This window comes from Semicossyphus pulcher, unplaced genomic scaffold (genome assembly GCF_022749685.1).
Source record: "Semicossyphus pulcher isolate SPU_LCO1_2020_fin unplaced genomic scaffold, fSemPul1.0.p SCAF_24, whole genome shotgun sequence".
NCBI lineage: Eukaryota > Metazoa > Chordata > Actinopteri > Labriformes > Labridae > Semicossyphus > Semicossyphus pulcher.
This window is the reverse complement of record NW_027211698.1, coordinates 9,820,840-9,839,330: the sequence shown is the minus strand read 5'-3', so window position 1 is coordinate 9,839,330 and position 18,491 is coordinate 9,820,840. Positions and strand designations below refer to the sequence as shown.

Here is an 18,491-nt window from a genome sequence, read left to right as displayed (position 1 = left end):
TTTGATGAGAGCTGCTCATTCTGTTAACTTTCTAATGTCTCTTATGTGTTGCAGTTCTTGGGTTTTGGGAACTTGCCCTTTTGTAGGGGTGTCAGGAGAGTCGCTGGGGGCGCTACCCACTCGGGCCTGAAGTGTAGTAGTCATTTTAACCAGAGATCTTTTAATCAGATCCTGCCCCTTTCTCTGTGTGACAGCGACAGTGAGGCTGCGCAACCTCAATTGTCAAGGGAGAGTGCTGGGAGGGTCATACCCTCACCAGGGAGAGGCTGTGACCTCTTCGGGAAACAGTTGTTATTCAAGAGTTTATTCACCCTTCAGAGAAATGAAGAGGGATTTTCTACTTCTCAGTTCATTTTCTTTATTCGACAATTCTTGTGAACACTCAAGTATATGTGTGGCTTTACAATTTCCACAAGCGGTTATTTCTTCAGAGAGGAGCTATAAGTCTGCTGTTGCTAAAATAGTTTCCGGTGTAGGTAAAGCCTTAATTCCTTAATGATTCCAAAGTACTTCCACCTGTTAGCTTTTTCCGTTAGGTTAAGCCTTAATTCTTTCTCCTTAGGTTCCTCAGCAGCAAATTTTTCACCTGTTAGCTGAAGTTAGAGAAGGTGTGTGTGCTTGTGGAAATGGTCCCATGGTGGATGAGCGCTGTGAACCCAAAGTTCTCTCCAGATGTTGGTGCAGGTTGTTTGCCCTCTTTGTGAACCTCTCAGCTCTGTGGCCTTGATAGGTGCTGAGATAATTGGTTTACTGCGTCTGTCTCGTGGATGGTGAGATCATCCGTCATGTCATAACCCATAATGCAGGCATCCTCCTCTTCTTCATTGTCAGGAGTCTGAGCTAATTGGCAGCAGTTGATGATTTGTCGATGCTCACCTCATTAGAAAGCTCCTAGGCTTCCAACAAGGGGAAATTTTCAAGGGTCAACAGAACAGATGCCCTCAGCATTATTTCCGGAGATTTTTAGAGTCAGCTGTCCTGACTGAAACAGTAAATGCAGCATCTCCTTGTGATAATACAGGCATTTTATTGCATTCAACAACATAATAATGATTGGTTTTCAGAGCACAATGATTGAGTGTGAATGAAATCTAGATTAGATTATAATTTCTCCACTGAAGCTTGATTTCTATACCAAGGAATCACTTGGCTAAAAGACTTGTTTTTCTTTCTCTTTCCAATTTACTGTACCTGTCTTAGAAGCATCAAATAGCTGCTGGGGATTTACATCTCCCTTTTTTTGTTATGTAATTTGTCCACGCACAAAAATGTTTTTTCCCTATAGCTGCTTATGCTTTGCAACATATCAGGGAAACGTATTGTACTTGTACCTAGTAGTTACTTTGTTTCTACTTTGTTTGAATTTGGATGAAGGGTATCTGAGACTTGTTCCAATGTTCCTGCTTATCCGAAGTTAGCTTAGTAAGTTATTAGCTGGTTGTTGAAAGCTAGCATGTGGTTAGCCGATGATTTTAGTCAGATTGTAGACTTAATAGTTTGATATGTAGAGGCTTAAGATTGGTGTGATTGCAGGTAAGGAGATCATGAATCACTTCCACTTACCAGCAGGGTCCTTTTAGGGTGGCCCCTTAGACTCGTAAATTACTTCATATAGAAACTCTGGGAGTTCCGGTCAGAGGACATGAATCATTACATTTCTGTCATACCAGATTACTGATATCTTTACTTGACTTGAGGAAGTTGAGGAATGATTTTGTCATCCTCTGTTGACAAAGCAGGAACGAGTTATTACTTTGCTGTTTATGTTCTGTCCTGTACGTGTATGTGGTGTGTGGTGTGTGTGTGTGTAGCATTTTCTAAAGAACAATCTACTCCTGCTTCCTTTTAACTGTTCAACATACGTCATAATGGACCCTTTCCGCGCAAAGCAGCTATGTTATTTCCTGCAGACTTCGAGGAATTTGAACCATAAATGCAAACTATAACTACAGTTGTGATGTGGCTGGATGGGATTCAGACCCCTCTTCAAACCAGTAAGGCCAGTCGGTAGATATTCTGATATCCAGCTGCACAGAATTTGCTCAGTCTTCGGGTGACAGTAGGATAAAAAGGAAGTTCAAACGTGCCTTAGATCAATATTAGAGAATTGTTTTGTTTGTCAGAAGGACGAGTAGATTTATGACACCCACTGCATGGCCTAATGATTGGTCGTTACATTATTTACCATGAAAACTGGGCTACTATAGGGATGCTCACCCAACCTTTGGCACATTTGACTGTGAAAAAGGAAAATGAAAAAATCAATCCATGCTCAGAGAAGCTTTTACTTTCTTTTCCTCAAAACTGAAAAGTTCACAACCAAAAGAAACTTACTGGCAGGCTGTGATCTTCAGCTGGTCCACAGAGATAAGTTTAAACATACGAGAAGTGGCCCTTGTGACAGAAATAGTGGATACTTGCTGGTCTATTCTAGCTAATGTAGTTGAAACTTTGATATAATTGGCACATTTTAATGCAGCTTAACCACAAGCCAAGCTGTGACATGTGCTTTTAGCATCGCATACTTGTATCAAATTACACTCTTCAGCTGCCAGGTAGCACAGGTACTTTCCTTTCGTAATGATAGTTTGGAATGGAATTTCATAATTTCCAAAATACAGACCTTGCAAAATATTGCTGCATGTTACTGCAATAACAAGACTGCAATCTAGTATTGACTACTTAGTAGGTACTTTGCTCTTGCTGACTGTGTGTGTGTATGCTGGCTTAAAGACTTATATATAGAAATAGATAGAAAATGAAAATGGTCTATGAAAGGGAGAGGTCCCTGAATACCTCATTACAAGTGTCGCCCACTTATCATTGTTTCTCCCAGGCTATACATCCATTTGTTTATTTAAACATGTTTAGCAAACAACAGCATAAACTAAAGTAACCTCTTTCCAACCAGAAGAGCTAGGTTCTTTCCTGGAGACTTAAGAAGAATTCAAACTTCCCCTTCATGTTGTTTTGTAAACAAGATTTAAAAAGGAACCTAATCATATGAGATTAGTGATGGTGATTATTAACCATAACAAACCATAAACTATATAACTAATGCACGTAGTTTCATTGACGTCACCAATCGGTTTCTGAAGCAGCATTTTTAAAGCCCGAATTGCGCTGGCTGCTGCCATATTGGAGCTGACTAATCCAGAGGCAGGCAAAGAGGCGGAGCGCGAATAAGCTGAGGCCTATATGGCTAAGGCGGGCCGCATGAATCTTTGTTGCTGACACATGCCCATTTAAATCGAACAACCAGGCCAGCTACGACTAGGAAGCTAGGCTATATGCTTCTCAGCGTAGCAAGCGGTTATTAGCCATAGACTGTATAAATAGTGAATGAGCTAGTTTAACTTGGTGTTTCCCACAGAGCAGATTCTGTTTGTCACGGTGACTGACTGCAGGTGTTTATTTATCAGACTAAAGATGCTCGCTCGCCAGGTGAATGACACGTAATGGGAAACTCAAAATACTACGGTCCACTGTAATCTCTCCTGGGGTAACAATCTGAGCCTGTAAGTGGCAGAACAAGCACTTTTAGTGGACGTACTTTGATCGGGAGCATTTGCCCCTGTCAGCCATTGCTACCGTATCGCGCCTATGGCAGATTCCACCTACTGGACCGATTCCAAAACTTTTTGTTTCGATGAGTCATTTTGACACCCAAATTTGTAAAAGATAGAGTTTAAAAGAACCAGGGCCAAAACTACCTTCTCCTTTAAGCTCTCCTGTTGTTCTTTCCTTTCGGGTGGTGTCGTGATGCACTGAGGTAAAACACATGAATGTACACTCACTGCATAAGATTGCAGTTACAATGCATTCTTAGCACATTTCCTATAGATAGAATTACTGTTTAACAATGAGAGTTTTATTATAACAAACATTCTTATCATCAAGTTATGACTGGACATGATTCACAAGATTGTCATTTTATCACATTGAACATTGTCCCTACTGATGACAATATAGCCTGTGGAGATGAATTTTAGTGTGCGGACTATCTGGGCCAAGACTTCCTTTCCTTCCCTATGCACTCTTCATAGTTTACAGTCCAACTATCAACTGGAGTCAGGAGAATGGAGAGCAACATCGAGGGCCATATTGTTGTTGACTTACAGGTCTTCATGTAAGGGTTAATAACTGCTCAATTGTCGTCCGATGATTGCCAAAGGCCTGTATTATGGCCTCCTCTTTTGCTCTCCACACAGCCTGCTTCCCTGCATACAAGCAAATCACTCTAAAAACTCTCACACTACAAAAAGAAACCAGAACGCTTATGACACAATAAATTTAGTGCAACGCCAACAGACCTGTTTACAGAGATTAGCTATAAAGCTGCAGTTCCTATGTCTTTCCGCTGTTCGGTATGTTTTACACCGTACATATGGTCATAACAAGATGTTGCTCCTTAAAGTTGTAATCTCAAAGATCTGTTTTGTTCTTTCCTTGCTGACAGTCGCTTTCCTTTTTTGACTGTTTGCCTTCATCTGAGCGTCGAATTTGTTCCTTTTTCTTTGGATTGTCACTTATTTTTGAAGTTGTCTCTGTAGTCATCCATCTTTTGTTTGTTTGTTTAGCCAGAGTAGATTACTGTTTATTCACAACACTTGCCGAAAACCTGGGGTCAGTTTCAGAAAGCGGGTTTAGTGAAAACCCCGGGTTTGTTAACCCTGAAATGAGGGAAACCTCGGGCTTTCCGTTTCAGAAAGAAAGGTAACTTCAACTCTGAATTGGTTACTATGGTAACTGTGTCTGTGAACCTAACCTGATCGGGAGCAGGTTTTCTTCAGGAAACTCCAAGATTCTCCTCCCTCTAGGCTATAAAACCCTCATTCGACTTCCTCATTCATTCTGCCCGTATCATGTGCGTTTGAGCGTTACATCTCTGTGGTGCTGTGACCCCTTTTCAAAAGTCTTTCATAATTATAATAAAATAATCAAAAGACATCCTTTGTAGATTTTCCGCCACCACATCCGAGAGCACTCAAATAAGACAAATGATAATTTATTTGGTCCTCTTCATTTCCTACGAATACAAAAGCAGCCGTTAATAATTGGAATAATATTTAAAAAATCAGTTTAATCAACTAAACAGGATTTAGGTGAGAGGACATAATGTATGTGAAATCGGCATTATGTTAGGGATAAAGCTAATACACATTAAAACAGCCACTGAATGATATTTAATTTGTTTAATATTTAAAAGGTTCAGCCATGAGCCTGTTCTGCCTGAGCCTTACCTTTGAATGATGTTCTGGTATTTCATTTTTAACTGCTTCCATGTACGTTTTTCTCCCGCTGGATTGCTCCTAAATGAATATAAATTTTAGCTTCCGGTCGTGATTAAGTATTAAATAAATAGACCAGTTCCAACTTACGCGTTTACTCAAGCAGCAGTTTCTTCCCACGCCGCTTCTCTCTCTATTGCAGCTTCAGCTGTGTTACTTTATTTTTCTAAAAACATGCTCGTCTTTGCTGAACGTCCGCGTGAGGATTTGGAGCTCCACTGGTTTTACGTAAGAGGACCTCTTTTATTGTACCGTTGCCATGGTGAATCGTGGTATCTTGGCTCCATTAATGCTTGCTTTTTATAGTCAGCGTGCACGCACTTAGCTCAGTCTGAACTCTGATCAGCTGCTCTGAAACCAAAAAGCCAGCATCTTTCAGCTCAGGGTAAATCAAACCACAGTCCGGGGTTAGACTGAGGGTTTGTTGAGCCTCCTTTCTGAAACACACCCCTGAAAAGCAGCTGCTTAGCTCCACCTACCCTCTCTGGCAGACCAATCTCTGCTGGGCGATGGAAAACGTGTCACTAACTGGGCGCCGCTTGTGATTTTTTCAAATTGGGAAAAAGGTTTAAATGCATGTATCCATGGCTGTGTCTGATTGGTCGAATGTTCGCAGTACGAGTGTGAATGTGTGTTTATAAAATAGGTTTTCTTGTCATGTTGCATTTCAGGCAGTACGTTGTGGTGTTTTTTTACATATCACAGTGACAATGAAAAAAGTGACTGAATGACACTCTGAATCCCATGATTGTCCCATGACTATAGCTGAAACGTTAGAACTAAAGGCCATGATGGACAGGAACATATCGAGCAGCAGTTGTGTCCTGGGATTTATGAATCCTATCCTTTTAATGAGAAAATGCAGAACATTTGCAATTAGTAGTACCCGGAAACCAATCAAACCAATGTGGTTGGACAGAGGAGAGGAAAATGTATTGATCAACAGTGGAAATTGTGAAATGGATCCTTTCTAGGACATGAATTTGCCCCAGAGGATGAGACAGTAGAGACAGAGGAATCACACAGTATAATATTTCATCTGTGAGAGTGCCAAGAACCCTTTGTTAACTGTAAGCACATGTATACTGTTGGACTTTCCCAAGTTTTCGTGAGAGGGCTTTATGGTTGTGTGTAACAACACTTTCCCATGGTATACAGAGTCAAAGTCTCATAAGAGTAAGTGTGATATTTGGCCACCAGAGAAGGAACTGTTGCCTTGGGGTTTTTTTTCAAGCACGTACGATTACTGGATCACTTGGTCCAGTAAGAGAAGTGCTTGCCTGGACTTTACGTTAGTAATTAAAGAAGTGGTCATATAAACAATCAGATAAGAGCGAGTCAGTGAGGTTCAAAAATAGGCAGCCACAGAGAGGCTCCACCCATCCTCTCTATTTAAACCCAAGCTTGGAATCAAAACTGAAAGTCTTTCCTCTGGCGCAACAAAATGCTGCTCCTGATATTTATTGGTTTGCTGTTTAAAGGTAAGGGACATTTTATATGAGAGGGTGACCTCCTCTATTGTATTTGTTATGTTTAGCCTTGTAGTTTTTATAGTCGTTTTTTTTGTAGTTATTAATAGAGACACGCCTGTTTTGTAGCCAGATATGATCATGTAACCCAAATTAAATACATGTAAGCTACATTATTATGTATAAAGAGCTTGAAGAAGTAAAAGTTTGTAAAGATATTCTTGTATTTAAAATGTAACCTGAGCCAAAGTATAAGGACGATGTTCTTAAAGAATGAAAAGTAAAAATACATTGTGACTTTTATAGTATTACATCTGATTATTTTAATTGTAGATTTAGAGGATGTTCATCAAAGGAGTTGCCAATTCATTGTCTGTTGATCAACTCATGACTACAGCTGTATTAGTACATACTGTAATTTAACTCAAGACATTGTATTTTGTTTAACAGTATTGCTCTCTGAATTGTAAAGGAGTAGTAATGGAAAAGGGCTTCAAAAGTTGTGTAAAGTACAAGTACTTAAGCACAGTGCTTACATTAATGTACTACTAATCCAGTAAAATTGTCATTTCTTGCATCTTAATGGTTGAAGACACAACAGTGATAGTATGCTTTTACTTTAAACCTGCCCTTATTCACACTCATTTTATTTCTTTAGCCTCGATGTCACACATCACCATTTCTGGAAATAAAACAGCTGTCTATGGCAGGGATGCGCACTATGGCTGTATAGTAGACAACCCAAAGGGTAAGGAAGTAACTTTATATTTAAATTGTATATTTATAGTAAGAATGATGTGGAAGCCAAATTCTGGCAATGGAGAGACCTTAGCCTTTAGTCATAATTACAAGATGAAAAGGGCGAGTCGACATTACAAGTTAAAAAGACTTAACTGGGAGTTAAAAAGGCGTTATTTAGGCCAAAATTATGAGTCATAACTATGAGAAAGAAAGTCATAATTCTTGGATTAAAAATTTTAAAAATGTAGTCACAATTATAAGATAAAACTGCAATATTAAAATATGAAAATAATCATTTTAGTATCATAATTTTGAGATTAAAAAGTGAAATTAGTAAAGACATCATTGTGAGATAAATAGTCATGATTATTTATGCTCCTGTGAGGAACTTTAGGTTCGTGTTGATTTTGGCGCCCCCCTGTGGACAAAGCTGCTTTCTTTAACAGTCATATGTATCAATCACTTTAAATCTCTGCCCTGGAAAATGTAAACAAAGGCAGCGTGCAGCTGACTGACTGACTGCCTCTCATCTGACACCTACCCCCCACCAGCAGTTTCAGGTATTAAAAATAACTATATAGAATTAATCAATTTTGTTGTTGATGGTCTGGTTGGCTTTTGTACGTCGTATCGAGTAATCAGAAATAATTTCACTCTGTTTCGTATCCAGCAAAAAAACGCCTTACAGGAGCTTTAATTAATTAAAAATATATTTGTTTTTAGTATAAAGTTGAATTATGATATATAAAGTCTAAATTTTGAAAAAAAAAGTCATAATCGTAGAATTAAAAAAACAAAATTCAGATATGGTAGTTATATTTAAATATAAATATTTATTAATTTTATGTATACATATATATATAACTTATTAATTAAGTTATAATTATGACACAAAGTCGAAATTATGTGAGAGTTAGAAGTCTGACATTAAAAGTCAAAATGAATTTATAAGGAAAAAGTCAAAATAAGATAACTGTCAATTATTATTATCTTAACTTTTTTTTTTGGCCTTTAATGACTTTATTGACAGATAGGAGAGTGGTTAGTGTTGGAAACACGGCAAAGGGCCGATGGCGGGAGTTGAACCTGGGGCAGCCACATGGAGGACAACAGCCTCTGTATATGGTCGCCAATTTAAGCGCTGCGCTAAACCAGCACCCAGTTTTCATCTTATTTAAAACAAAATAAATTTTAAAATTGTTTTCTTTTTTTCTTATGCTGGCTAAAGTGGGCTTCCATAGCTCAATGTACTGTTGTATGATCATCAGTAATATCTCATTTAGAACAATAACAGAAATAACACCTTTTTTAATTGGCTACATCCGATGTTTTTATACTTTTAATACTAACTGGAGAATGACCTTTCCCCAACAGGTGTGCTCCAGGTCACCTGGCAGAGGCTTCCCAAGGATCAGTCTATTGAGAATTTGGCCACTTACAGCCATCGGTTTGGAGAGCAAGTAAATGAACCTTACCATGGGAAAGTGATCTTCACAGAGGTGTCTTTAAATTCATCATCCATCACTGTGAGGAACGTGACGTGGGAAGATGACAGCTGTTATATCTGCTCTTTCAATGCGTTTCCTGAGGGGTCTCAAAGGAAGCAGATATGTCTCACAGTGCAAGGTAAACTGCTGTTCAGAAAAAACAGATTTCAAAATGTGAAATACATTTTTATTGGCCCTGATTCTATAAAGTATATCTGAAGTATTGAAGTTCTCAAATGATCTTTGTCAGAATGGGAAACATTGTGGCTGCATCTCTCAAAATGACCAGGTTTTGCTTCTCTGTCCAGGAATATCTGAGGTGAAAACAGAAGTGCATTCTCCAAGCAGTGAGCAGGAGGAGGACGAGGATGTGGTTGGGATTAGCTGCTCTGCAACAGGTAAACCAGCTCCTACCATTCATTGGGATTTCCCACCTGAGGCCACCATCTTAAACCAATCACAGAGTGCCACAGTAATAAACAGTGACCGGACATTTACCAGCAGCAGCAGCATCACTCTGCAAGTACCTTCAGACTGGAATGGATATGTGGACTGTGTGCTGAACAAAGGAGTGAGAGGACAAAGGCGGGAGAGGATCCCTTTTTCTTTTGGTCCCGGGGACGAGACGAATAAGGAAGAGAAAGGTATGCACTCACTTTGTAAGGGCCTGACTGCTTTATTAGTCTGACAATCATGAGTATGTGTCGTAATGTAGCTGTAGTGTGGGGATTTTCCCAGCAATAAGCATCTTTGTTAATTATCCCCACTAACTGGAAGAGGTGGAGCCATCCGCAACATCCTTTCTAGAGAATAATGTCAATATTGAACAAGATCACAATGGGTGGAGCTGATGTTGGTGTGCCAGTAAGCACATTTACTTCTTTTCAATATTTGCTTACAAGTTAGTAACTTACAAAGTAAGTTATATTCCTCTGTAGTTTGTGGACTAGAAGTCATTTATGAGATAAAGTCATAAGTATGTGTTTAATAAATCCCCATTATAGGAAGTAAAAATTATATTATGGGATAAAAAGTCTAATTATGAGAAGATTTTGAGGACAAATTACGAGGAAAAATTACTTTGTTTTGTGAAAAAAAGATTAGGTTAAAGAGCATCATAATCAATCATACTTTAGGGAGAATACATCATGGCTTTGTGTCATAATTATGACTTCTGTCATAAACTCATGGTGTAAAAACTGTAAAAAAAAACAGAAATATGTCAGAAATTCGAGATAACAATTCATAATTGAGTTTAAAAAGTTCCACTTATGAGATAGAAAGTCATAATGTGGCATAAAGAGTCAGAATTATGAGATTAAAAAGTCTTAATACTGAGATACAATTTTGAGGAACAGTTATGAGAAAAAAATCTGAATTATAAAATAGTACTTTATGAGATTAAAAAGTCACAATAATGATATTAAAATAAATCTTATTTAGGAGACGAAATGTGCTTTATTTCATAATTATGACATATCTCTTACCCAGTGAATACTTCTAATATCTTTCACTTTGTAGTCCACCACACAGAGAAAACTAATAGTTAAATAAGTAAGTAATAATTGGTGATAGAACTTATCAGATGGAAAGTAACAGTATGGGATAAATAGTCAAAATTATGAGGTAAAAAGGCATAATAATGAATAAGTAAAACTTTTGAGATGTCAGATATAAAAATAAATAAAGTTAATTGAGGTAAAAAGTCACAATTATGACATAAAACATCACGACTTAGCTAATAATTTCTACTTTTTGTATCTATGAGTATTTCTGTCAAAAAGTCATAATTATGAGGAAAAAATGAAAGTTATATGGAATCATGAGATAAAAAGAAAAAAAAAGTGGGGGGAAAAAAAGTCATAATTGTGAGAACAAAATTTAGTAATAGTTATGAGGTAAAGAAGTAGGCGTTATAAGGCAAAGTTCATAATCATGAGAGATGTGAGAAAAGGTCAATAATGAGGTAAAGACATTATTATGAGAAAGAAAATCATGATCAAGTCGAATATTGACATTGTGAGATAAAAAGGTAATTAGCAGATAAACATCATGATTTAATCTCTTCATTATGACTATTCTCATTATTTGACTTTCTAACACACGCAGAGAATATGTCATTGAAGTGCCTGGTTATTTGTTCCACATCAATGACACTTAAATGTCACCTTAATCACAGCACCAGGAGCACCTCTGTCAGGTGCTGCATGTCACTTACTCTGCAGACTATTGTGGACTTTCCTGAGAGTCAGCTGACAGTGACTCATAAAATGAAATAGCTTTCAGTTTCATTTCTTACTAGCTTTCATATCTGGGTAAAACCACGTCACAGTTCAGGATTATGTTGATAAACAGGATTTCTCCTGGGGTGGTCACATGAAAGGTCTGGGGAAGTTTGGTCTTTGGCATTTTAGGTAGGATGGTACCGTTTCATCTTTTTTAGGGATATTTAATTGCCATTATTCCGGTGTAGTCTAACCCTGTGCTTTTTCTCTCCATAGTGAAATCACTGTCTAAATCAGGGATTGCACTTGTAATTAGTTCTACAGTTTTTGTTACCTTCATCGCTGTTGCTGTTGCACTGAAGCGTAAAAGGTAATATATTTTACACCATGCAAATAAACGTACCTGCATGCTCCTTAAATACCATCCCAGTGAAGCAGGAGCTTTTTACCTGTGTGATGTTCTGCCTACATTCTACTAAACTTTGCTATTCTCTTTTCCATAGGTTAATGAGCAACAGAAGAAATGCTAATGTTGTTTAAGTGACCTTTGACCCTTCACACGGCTGTCTTGTCACTGAGGACATCAAAGCATGAAAGCATCATAAAAGTCTGTATTATTTTGCCTCTAAACTTTAAAGATGTGACAGTGAATTAAGCTAGAAAGCTCTTCAAGATTCATTTTTCACAGGTGTTGTGAGAAACACCTGCCTTCAGAACATTTCTTTTAATGTGCAATATTCTTAGGAATTTAACCTTGATAATAGAGCTTCAACGAAGACACCTGTTTAGGCTTCGTTAATTGAAAAATGCATCAAACGTGAACAATGTTGTTGCTTCAAATCAGTTGCGGGCTAAAACATGAGTCATCAAACCAATATGTTGTTTCCAAGGAGCCTCATTCATGCATAATTAATTAGATTTAGGAATTTTAAAGCAGGTGATTTCTCTCTTAGTCAGAGTACCAGTGACTGTGACACAGTGTAATAGTGAAAGTTGGCTTCGAACTGCTCTTAAAGGCAGAGTTCTTGCATAAGAAACCGATTTGTCACTGAAATAGGAGTGGGGCTGAAGTCAAGGAGACGCCCTGTGGGAGGCAGCAATGTCACAGAGCGGGGCTATGGCGCCATCTAGTGAGCATTATGGGCACGTGAGCCAGAGAACCGCAGGAATGTAGCAGATATTTCAATCTTTGTTTTTTGCACAGGATACTGACACTTTTTACTTCATTAAATGATCTAAAATATTGAGATGTGACACAATCAGGTGATTATTTATTCCCATGGATGAGGATATTGATATATGTATCTATCTATGAATTACATTTGTTTGTTTTGTATAGTTTTGCACTTTAATGTTACATTTCTCTGTGTTATGTTGAAATATCTCAAATTCAAATGTGTTTTGCTTGTTAGTAACTGTGGTACGGATGTAATGTAGCCAACAGCTGTCAAACTAGATTAATAACACGTAGTGTTATTGTATTATGTTTATGGCATTTCTAATGATATCATCTTTATGCTAATGTGCTTCAATAATTTATTGTGACATAAACCTTAGCCTATAGGCTATTTATTTATTTGTGTTAATTAAAAAATGACTCTGTGATACGTGATTTCACTTGTGTACTATGTGTTTGTATCCCTGGATTTCAAATATACAGTATAATTTGACAGGGAGTTTGTAAGTCAACAACATGAGTTTTTTAACTGTATCATTCTTACCTTTACTTATCTGTAATTAAACATCATGGGTAAAGCAACAATAACGTGCTGACGTAACGTACTTACTAAACTTGGATAAATACAATAATTTTGCTCACAGCTGCCCACTGCCATGTTGTAAATAAAATGATTCTTCCTGATTGGCCCGGATGTACCATTCCACTGGCATGTGTAGCCAAATAATGCACCGACCTCTGTTAAGTTTCTTTTAACAGAGGTGGATTTTTGATTTAATTAGCATGTTTGTTTGATTCACGGTTGGTGGGAGTAACAGGTAATTAATTACCTGGCCTGAAATACCACTGCACACCAGGTAAACTTCTTTTATTTGATCGAGTTTGTCATTTTTTCCGAATGTAAAAAATTAACGAGTTTCCCATACACGTTTTGACGGGTATATTACAGATCACACAAATAATGTGCTTTTTCTCCTGAGGCTAAAAAACACAAACGACACTAAGCCTTCATAAACTATAGACTTCTGATTATTTCTCATAACATAACCCCTTAAGAGATTACTTGTATCGTTTTTAAACAGTAAATTGCCGTAGAAAACATTACAGTTCCCACTCCCACTGAGCGGTGCGAACTCTCGCGATGCCTCCCGCAATTTTGCGAGACTTTCACTTCTGCATTTTTGGCGGTTGGCTCAAGCAACAGTATGCAGCATGGCACACCATGCGGTCTTTCATTTCCTTTATGCGCTTGGAGTCTTTCACAAAGGTAAGATAATACAGTTCCGTTCGTGTCCCACATTTTGTACAATGTATTCACAGTTGCATTTTGTTATTGTGGACTTTGAAAACGGAAATTCATGTTTTTATAATGATGCAAAGAAAGACTAGGTTCGATAAACGGGACTTTCATTCAGGGGCTGTTCTGGGGTCAGTGAGAATCAGGGGCTTATCCTTGAAGTCAGTGAATGAGGCAGGGGCCACGTGAGGATCGATTAATATTGCACAGAGCTGTATGAATAAATGCTTATTGGCATTATCAACATCGTATCATTATTTTATACTCTTAATGCACTTTTTGGAAAATCAAAACAATTTAATGACATCCAATTTAGCAGATCTGCCAGAACTTAAACATTTAAGGAAAGTTACAATGCTCCGCTTTTGTTAAATATGTGTTAATTATATCTTATGTTTTTATTATTGAGGTCATAGTACGTGGTGTGCTACGATAACAAATGTAAATGAGGCGGGGAAATCAATAGAAACTCCTCCCAATATGATGCAGTCCAGCACAACATTGCCAAACCATGATTGTGCTAAACTTTATCACATTCATTAAATAAAAAATAAAAATAAATCTTACATAAAAAAATGTAATAAAATGTAAAATAATTTGTCATAAATGTGCAGAGAAAGATCATATAGAACCTTTATAATTATATTTCACAATATACTACACATATTTATTTAGGCAGCATTACATGGCCGAGTGTAAACATGAAAATACATTTATGTGGAGGATTTGGTTTCAGTGATCAATGATGTTACTTACTCAAGGTTTAATCCAGATTGAAACCAAAACTAGATTATGTCTTGAATTATGTCCTGAATTGGTCTCACAAAACAATATCTTATTATGTCGTCTTTACTGTCTGTGTTTAACTGTTAAAGTAACAAACTAGACATTAACTTCCTCCTAAGCCTTTCACTGCCGTAAATGATCAAAATGATACTTGTCGATTTAAATACACTATGCTGTCAATCAAAGTAGTTTTCTAACAATTGCATCCCTTAGTACTCTTCAGTGTTTTATTTTTGACAACTTTCCGTCCTGTGTCTGACTGATGTTTGTATAGTGCTGTTTTTCTGTCCCTTAAAGTAACTCATTTGGTTTGCAGGTCTAACAGCTCTGATACAAACACAGCTGACTGTGACGGCAGCACTGGGAGAGGAGGCTCATTTCAGATGTCGGCTGATGCAAACTAGAGATGTTCTTCAAGTCACCTGGCAGAAGTTTTCACGTGGTGAAGAAAAGACTGTTGCCACTGTTAATAAATACTTTGGTCAAAGAGTGGATCCATATTTTAAGGGTAGAGTGGAGTTCAAAGATGGTGGACTGCAGAACACCTCCATAGTGATCAGAGAGGTGACAGAGTATGATGAAGGATGCTATCACTGTTTGTTTAACACCTACCCTGATGGTGCTCTCACTGGTACAACCTGCTTGCAAATGTACGGTAAGAACATTTATGCAACACACTTTCCTTACACTGTTTTTTGTGCTGATTTCCAATCAGTGTGATAGTGAATGTTGTCAACGTAAGCAAAAGAAAATTAGTGACAAAAACTGCAGGCATTTACATAATGTATGAGAAAGATAGCAAGAAGGTTGAAAATAAGTGAAATTCAACTGAAAGTCTCTTCTGGACCTTCATTCATGTGATATTATTAGTTATACAACAGTTAGTTCTGACCAAGTAACCTTATTGGACAAGAGTCATTCTAGAGTACTGATATAGAGTATGACAGAACTGGCACATTTAACTGTGTATTAATTCGCCTCAGGTTATCTGAGTAACTTTACTTTACGTTACAGATTATGGTCTTTTCTGAAGCTGATACCTTTAAATCATTCACATACCAACTGTGAACAAACTCTTATTTCACTGGTTGCAGAATAAATAGAAACAGATAAATGAACCCAGTACAAAGTAGGTGGTTTGTAATAACATGTAGACATAAAATGGAGCCAAATGAACCATTACATTTTAAAAAAGTAATAATCTGTTGCTTTTTACTGTTTTCTACTATTTACTTGTAACACACGAGAGGGAGTGCTGTTGTACTGAATAACAGCACAGCTGTGATTATCGTCTGTAACTGGATCACAGCCCTGCTGATATTCAGTACAACAGCACTCCCTCTAGTGTGATACTGCTTAAATATAAGCAATAATGTAATTTTTGTGTTTGCAGAGCTTTGTGGACCCGTCCTCAGAGTCAGAGACTCAGACTCTTCTGAAGAGGCCGTTGTTTCCTGCTCAGCCACAGGTCGACCTGCTCCCACTGTGACGTTTATGGTCACTCAGCAAGACTTCTACGTCTTACACAACAGCTCTGTCATTGTCACCAACACCAACGGTACAGTCACTGTCACCAGGACAGCTGTGCTCTCTCGTCTCCATGACAACAGCGCACAGGTTGAATGTGCAGTTCAAGTGCTCTCCGTTCCTCCCAAAAAGGTGTTTGTGACGATTCCTGAGGTCGAACAGACGTCTTCTTCTGATGGTGAGAAACACGTCCACAGCCACAGATTTCTACATTGATTAATATGTTATGATTCTGATGTTTGTTTCTTTCTCCAGATTTCGATGTAGAATCTGGATCAGCTAACAGGGGCCGCAGTAAGTTTATATTCAGAAGTTATATTCCCATTTAATCTGTAATTTATTATTTGTATCATAAACATTATTTCTCTTTCCTCAAAGGTCAAACTTGGATCATTCTCTTCTCTGTGTTTGGGATCGTGTTTTGTGTTGCTGCAGTCACATTTTTCCTGTGTAAACGTAAAAAACAGAGCAGGTACTCGTTATTTTAATACTTGTATCTTAGTTTAAGTCGATTATTGTTGCTCCAGCTCTAACTGTTACATCCTTCAGTCTGTCACACAGTGTCCTAGAGATGAATGAAGTGCCTACAGCTACAGTCAATGACCCTCATGTGTAAGAAATGCTTTGTTATATTACACCTTTGTAACATTTTATACCTCAGGACCTGCCTCTATACCTTCCTACTGATATTTACTGCACATGTGAAGCAAATTCCTGATCCTAAAATGTTATTCACTATTAATTCATGCATTATGAACTTAATCATTTAACATTGGGAGTTAAAATGTCGTTATTTGTTTTTATCTTAAGGGCCGAAGCATCTTTACAGGAAGGTCAGATCAGACACCGGACATCTCCTGTGAATAGTCAAGCAAGTAGTAACACAAATCCATCACCTGTCACATCAAGACCATTGATGTTCGATTGATCCGATTCTTGTAGCTGTGTGACGCACGACTTCCTGAAGCCACTAATGATTGACTTCTTCATCCAACGCTTGGAGAACAAGTTTTATATTTTTTATACCGTTTACTGTTTTCATGTTTTTATACGATAACCTTTTTTTTAACAACATCATGCTGCACATACCAGTGAATTAATATCCAACAGAAGTATAGTTTCCCCTCTCACTGGTTTCTCTCCTGTGACTTGATCCTGTTTTGAAAGCGTATTTTTTAAACTTTTGTACAAGTTTTTATCATTTGTGTCGTTCAAAAAGTTGAATTGTGCCAAAAAAAAGTAATTCTGTGTTGTGACTGAACAGATATAATGTTTACAGAAGAATGTTTAACAGACCTTTGGACATGAAAAAAGCCAAACTTGTTAATACTGTATGTCCAAATAGGGATTTGTTAGCTCTGTGTGACGGTACAAAAAGTAGAGTATGCAATAATTATGTAGAAACTACAACTTAAAAAACACATGAATGAAATCTAAACAATGAACTAGCACTGACATATTTAAGAATCCAAACAAGGAAAATGTTATTCTGTTTATTTTGTACTTTAACTTAAACCTAAATGGCTGACTAGTTTTTGCACTGAGCCTTTAAATGTGGTACATTTTCTCTGTTATGTCAACGTCTCTTTGATGACTAAAGGACGTTATAACTCAGAGCACTAACTTTCACATCCAGGGGGTGTAGAGATAAATGGATTACCAACATTTGTGTGTAATTGTGTTGGCCATTGATCCACTATTTCCTGTAAGTATTGTGAATTATTTCTTTGTTCGGCACCAAAGTAAAAGAACAAGTCTTTTTTTTAAGTAACTGCAAAATTACGGCAGCATCTCAGGATACAAGAATGTCTCCTTAAACCATTTTGTGTTTTCATGTATTTATATGTTTGAATTGTTTAATTGTGAACCCAACATGATGCTGCACTTTTTTACAGTATCTCTGAGGAGTAATTTAGGTTATTTTCTATCCTGATTAAAATTGATGTGGTCACTGTTCCTGCTACCAATGCTGGGAATGTCTTCTACTGCTAATATGTGGCCACAACTATAATGGACCCATCACACTCCTATTGTTCATTATTGTTCTCTTGTATTCATAATTGTGCCTCAATGTGAGCTGCAGATCATCAGCCTCAGTTGCACCTTTTGGCCACTAGAGGTCCCTGTTCAGATTCAACACACGTTTGTTAGTAGTTTAACGGAAGAACCCTCTTTCTACTTTATTGTTTTTAATTATTATTTAATTTCCCCCTTTTTTTCAAGGGCTTTACACTTGATATTTTTGATCGTATTTGATTGTTACGACTCTATTGTAGAAAAATAAAGTATGGCAGCTTTACATTAGATTTGTATGTTCACATCTGTTGTGCTGTGATGATTGATGTATTTAACAGTTACCAATGCCAGGTCATGACAGTGCACCTGCTCAATATTGGAGCATGGCAAATGACGAGCAGCTTCATCTAAAGTCATAAATCATATCAATTTAGCAACAGCTTCATTTTTTAACTTTGGCACACAGTCGAATTTG

General features: G+C 37.4%; 2 protein-coding genes across 2 annotated transcripts; both read left to right on the top strand.

Moving 5' to 3' along the window:
* The first annotated feature begins 6,727 nt into the window (after window positions 1–6,727).
* On the top strand, window positions 6,728–13,033 carry LOC138603704 (OX-2 membrane glycoprotein-like). The gene is made up of 6 exons (XM_069675595.1): window positions 6,728–6,772; window positions 7,419–7,508; window positions 8,876–9,127; window positions 9,297–9,632; window positions 11,490–11,583; window positions 11,717–13,033. The coding sequence occupies exons 1-6, from the start codon at window positions 6,736–6,738 to the stop codon at window positions 11,751–11,753; spliced, it is 846 nt and encodes a 281-aa protein (XP_069531696.1). The 5' UTR covers window positions 6,728–6,735; the 3' UTR covers window positions 11,754–13,033.
* A 569-nt stretch (window positions 13,034–13,602) lies between these two features.
* LOC138603676 (OX-2 membrane glycoprotein-like) lies at window positions 13,603–18,279 on the top strand. Its single transcript, XM_069675553.1, has 7 exons — window positions 13,603–13,657; window positions 14,790–15,128; window positions 15,867–16,178; window positions 16,256–16,294; window positions 16,379–16,472; window positions 16,550–16,612; window positions 16,811–18,279. The coding sequence occupies exons 1-7, from the start codon at window positions 13,603–13,605 to the stop codon at window positions 16,926–16,928; spliced, it is 1,020 nt and encodes a 339-aa protein (XP_069531654.1). The 3' UTR covers window positions 16,929–18,279.
* The last annotated feature ends 212 nt before the right edge of the window (window positions 18,280–18,491 follow it).